At 38.9% G+C, this 4,837-nt stretch overlaps 1 protein-coding gene across 2 annotated transcripts in view; it reads right to left on the reverse strand.

Annotated features, from left to right (window-relative positions):
* Positions 1-1,456: 1,456 nt before the first annotated feature.
* LOC115228458 (glycine-rich cell wall structural protein-like) overlaps positions 1,457-4,837 on the reverse strand; it is a 5,367-nt gene continuing 1,986 nt past the window's right edge. The window contains exons 1-2 of one of the 2 annotated variants that reach the window (XM_029799036.2): positions 4,779-4,837; positions 1,457-2,399 (exon numbers count right to left, since the gene is read on the reverse strand). The exon at positions 4,779-4,837 is cut by the window's right edge and continues 97 nt beyond it. In XM_029799036.2, the coding sequence (XP_029654896.2) occupies positions 1,571-2,371 (801 nt within the window). In that variant the 5' untranslated portion in view covers positions 2,372-2,399; positions 4,779-4,837 and the 3' untranslated portion in view covers positions 1,457-1,570. The remainder of the gene's footprint in view (positions 2,400-4,778) is intronic. The other variant, XM_036498945.1, reaches the window with a different exon arrangement.

Below are 4,837 nucleotides of genomic sequence, written 5' to 3' on the forward strand. Positions count from 1 at the left end.
GATTCCCAGACCGGGCGTTGTGAGTGTTTATTGAGCGAAAAACGCCTAAAGCTCCACGAGGCTCCGGCAGGGGATGGTGGTGATCCCTGCTGTATTCTTTCACCACAACTTTCTCTCACTCTTATTTCCTGTTTCTGTTGTACCTGTATTTCAAAGGGCCGGCCTTGTCACTCTCTGTGTCACGCTGAATATCCCCGAGAACTACGTCAAGGGTACACGTGTCTGTGGAGTGCTCAGCCACTTACACGTTAATTTCACGAGCAGGCTGTTCCGTTGATCGGATTAACCGGAACCCTCGTCGTCGTAACCGACGGAGTGCTTCCATCCACAGGCATTTATCTGGAGTCCTAAGTTAGGAATTGAAATCTACTATCGGCGTATTACTGGATTTTAGTGTAGATTCTATTCTGTATTTATTCGGCTTATTGTCACAAATTTCGGCTTACTTACTGTCACAGATTTACGCCCATAGTATCATGTCGAGTGAGAAGACATGTCTTTCAATGAATTATCTGAGAAGTAGTCTTTAAAAGTCACTAAGGACTCATGAAGCATTTACATTCAGAATTCATACTGGAGCGTCACCAGACATAAAAAGTCTGTAAGCTTGTAATTCTGAATAAAACGAGTAAACATCTAGTTTTTGCATTTGGTTTGCAAGATTCTTTATATGAGTTCGTGTGTTGAAGCATATTCTGTTGTGTCTGGGGAGAGTCATTTTCTTTTTGTGCCTTATCATTTAACACACTCACCGGTAAAATTTCACTTATTTCTTATTTTCATTTTCCTAAAATGTTCGTTGCGTCTTGCAACCTTAAGACTATTGAAAAGGTTGCAAGACACAACGAAAGTTTTAAGAAAATAAAAATAAAAGATAAGTGGAAATTTTACCGGTGAGTGTGTTATATTATAAGGCACAAAAAGAAAATGACTCTCTCCAGACACAACAAAGTAAACATCTATACTATAATAATGAAAACAGCTTATTAATTGGTTTGTAGTATGCGACTATTACTAAAGGTAAGCAATTATTAAAGCCTACATTGTCTAGAAAATTCTTCAAAATTCTAATTTATATATATTTTTCTCAAAATGTGATTTTTCAAACAATCTTTGCTGTTGAAGATCTCAGATACAGACAATTTTAATTTACTGCAGGGTTGCATTTTCTTTTAACACTGCAAAATAACGTTCCTTCCTTATCTTTTCCCTCTTTCTCTCTTACACTTTCTGACGCTACTTTTCTTCAGGCATTCCAGAAGGAACATTGCCCCAAACCATGAGTTTCATCTTGCATCAACCAAATTATGGTGATTCCAGTATATTTGTTGGATGTTGTTGAAGAAGAAAAGTGGTTTTAATTTACATGCGTCAATAGTACCAAATATAAAATTGTAATAATATGAAAAAATGATATATAGAAAAAGAAAAAAAAAAGAAAAAAGACAAGAAATAATTGCCAGCAACATTGACAGTAATTTTATGTTTATTTAATTACAAACAGCAACAAATTGTATTAATTATTAGTATTTTCAGAATTAGGGAGTTCTCATTTTTTTTAAAGTCCTGTTTAATAATGGCCATGTCCACCAAGACCAGCGTAACCATATCCACCGAAACCATGTCCATCAAAACCAGGTCCACCAAAACCGTGTCCTGCAAGAGCGTGTCCATCATAGCCAGCTCCACCATAACCGTATCCACCATAACCTAAACCGCCATAGCCGTATCCACCGTGTCCAGCAAGACCACCGTGACCAACAACACCACCGTGACCAACAAGTCCACCGTGACCAACAACACCACCATGACCAACAACACCACCGTGACCAACAACACCACCGTGACCAACAAGGCCACCGTGACCAACAAGGCCACCTGCTAGAGCACCACGACCAGCGAAACCGTACCCGCCAAAACCTCCGTAACCTGCATGTCCATCATAACCGGGACCAGCATATGCGCCATGTCCACCTTCAGCACCGTACGCAGCAGCGTGCCCAGCTACAGCACTGTGTTCACCGCCGTATGCGTTGTGGCCAGCATGAGCAACAAAGTTTCCATATTTTTCCAACATGTCGTCCTTGTGTTTGTCGTGGTCCTCGTCGTGTTCATGGTGTCCATAGTTGTCCACGTGATCGTGTTCATGGTTGCGGAAACCGACGTCGTAGGCGGCTTTCACGCCATGTTCACCGTGTTCAGCGTAGGCGTTGTTTGCTACGTGTTCAGCAGAAGCTACACCATGGTGGGCTTCATCGTGGCCTTCTTTTCCATAGTGTTCACCATAGTGTTCACCGTGGGGTAAAACTGAACTGTTTACCAAAAGGAAGACGGAGGCGAAAACAGCCAGGGCAAGAATGGACATGTTCATGATGGCAGTTTATAGAGGACGTGGAGATCTGAAAATAAGGGAAAAGAATGATTAATTATGGTGTTTAAAAGATATTTAGAGATACAACTATATGTATAAGTGTGTGTGTGTGTGTGGTGTGTGAGAGAGAGAGAAGAGAGAGAGAGAGAGAGAGAGAGAAGAGAGAGAGAGAGATAGCGTATGTGTATAAACGAACTAACATTTGTTTTTTATAAGTGTTGAAATATGTATTGTAAGATAAAAATGAGATGATAATTTGTTTTCAAACGCAGAAACGCCGTTAGAACAACAGAAACATTGGGTAAATTACCCTTAGAAAACGGGAAAATTTGTCAACAACCAGCCATATTATTACTAGATTTATCCTACATTATATCGGTACACTTCGGTGCAACCCAAAAAACTGGTTCAGCACTCAGTATCATTAGAGTGTAGCCGGCATAATGAAGTAGGGGCTTTATTTGTATATTCAAAACGCTTCCCGTAAATAAATAATAGTAAACCTTTCTACGAAAGGCACAAGGACTGACTTTTTGGGAGAGGGGTTAAGTCGATTACATCGACCCCAGTACTCAAATGCTACTTAATTTATCGACCCCGAAAGGATGAAAGGCAAAGTCGACCTCTGTGGCATTTAATAGTGATAATAATAATAATAATAATAATAATAATAATAATATAATAATAATAATAATGTGTTGATAATTCTGTGGGAGTTTGAATAATTGAGATTCTTTGGGTGTTTGAATAATTCCCTCTGGAAACATGGGTGGTTCTTTCAACATCCTTAAACAACCCTTATTCAGGGACCTTTTGAGCGGGATGGGCTACTCAACCTGAAGAAATTTCTAACTGGGCCCCACCTGCAAGGTCATGCGCTGTTTATCTTGATATGAGATCACCATGTCGCGCACATATGGTTGTGATGCATGCGCCTGGTGTACCCTTATCAGACGAGTAGTCATGGTGGGTATACTGGGCTTCGTATATTTTACCCCAGTGTCACTTTGATGGCATGAACTGCTCTCTCACTCAATAATAATAATAATAATAATAATATAATAATAATAATAATAATAATAATATAAGACCATGAGATTGAGAATAGGAAGCCGGACATAGTCTTAATTGAGAAAGAAAGCAGACTATGTTGAATCATAGATTTTAGCCATGTCCAGTTGACAACAAGGCATGCGATAAGGAAGAAAGGAAAGTCGAGAGATATGACAGGTTAGCTTGGGAAGTTAAGCAGTTGTGGTCGATGAAAAAGGTAGCAGTAGTACCAATAATTGTAGGAGCCCTGGAACAGTGAGCAAAAATCTCGAGAGGTACGTGTGTCTGTGAGTGTGTGTAGTATGCATACATCTATGTGTTTGTGCTGTCTATATTTACTACGTACTTCTTGTCGAGAGTCAGAGTGTGTGTAAATTTCTTTTCGACCCTTTTAGAATTGGAATTTTTGAAAAGTAAAAATATTGCATTATGTAGCTTGTTATTCTCTTTAAGTGAACATTTTTCTGGTTGAAATACACCGAAAAATGGCGACACAGCAGTCAAAAAATCGTAAAAAATAGGGATTTTCATAGAAAAAACGCACCTTTTTGATGTATGATAGAAGGCTTGCTCTTCCTTCCGTAGAAGAAAAACTTCAAATCGGACCATGTTAACACCAAAAATTATTTTCATCAAAAAGGTGCTTTTTTTCTATGAAAATCCCTATTTTTTACGATTTTTTGACTGCTGTGTCGCCATTTTTCGGTGTATTTCAACCAGAAAATGTTCACGTAAAAAGAATATCAAGCTACATAATGCAAAGTTTTTACTTTTCAAAAATTCGAATTCTAAAGGGTCGAAACAAACCCGAACAACGCCGGGCAATACTGCTAGTTCTCTATAAATTTCTTAAGTGGAACATTCGATCCCATTGCCCGACTTGTAGAGGCTTGTGAGCAATAATAATAATTATTATTATTATTTACATCAAAAACACCTAAGCTCTACGAGGCTCCGGTGGGTGGGGGTGAACCCCGCTAGTGGACCCCGTAGCCATTTGATGTTTAAAAACTAGTTTTGTAGAAACTTCTTTCAAAATTCTTATTTTGTTTTTCACACATTACCTTGTGTAGGTTGAACAATGTAAAGTGTTCGAGAAAGAAACCTAGCTATTTCTTGCAATACATACCAATACATACATCTAGAGCAAAATCTTTTCAGGGGCCCTTAAAATACTATTAAGGATCCCCGATTTTACTATTTTGTTGCGTGGACCCCCCAAAATCTTATATGGAACTGCAGGGGCCATATGGACCCCAGTTCAGAACCACTGGATTAAACTCTTCAGGGCAGGATATTGTAAAAATGTAGCAAATGAAAAATGAAAGATATTCTAGAATATCTTAAGTCTTACCTCTCGGCAGTTGGTCAAGCGATCAGTGAATGATGGCTAAAGAGAGGAACCCGACCAAT

The sequence above is a fragment of the Octopus sinensis genome, unplaced genomic scaffold, assembly GCF_006345805.1.
Source record: "Octopus sinensis unplaced genomic scaffold, ASM634580v1 Contig10575, whole genome shotgun sequence".
NCBI lineage: Eukaryota > Metazoa > Mollusca > Cephalopoda > Octopoda > Octopodidae > Octopus > Octopus sinensis.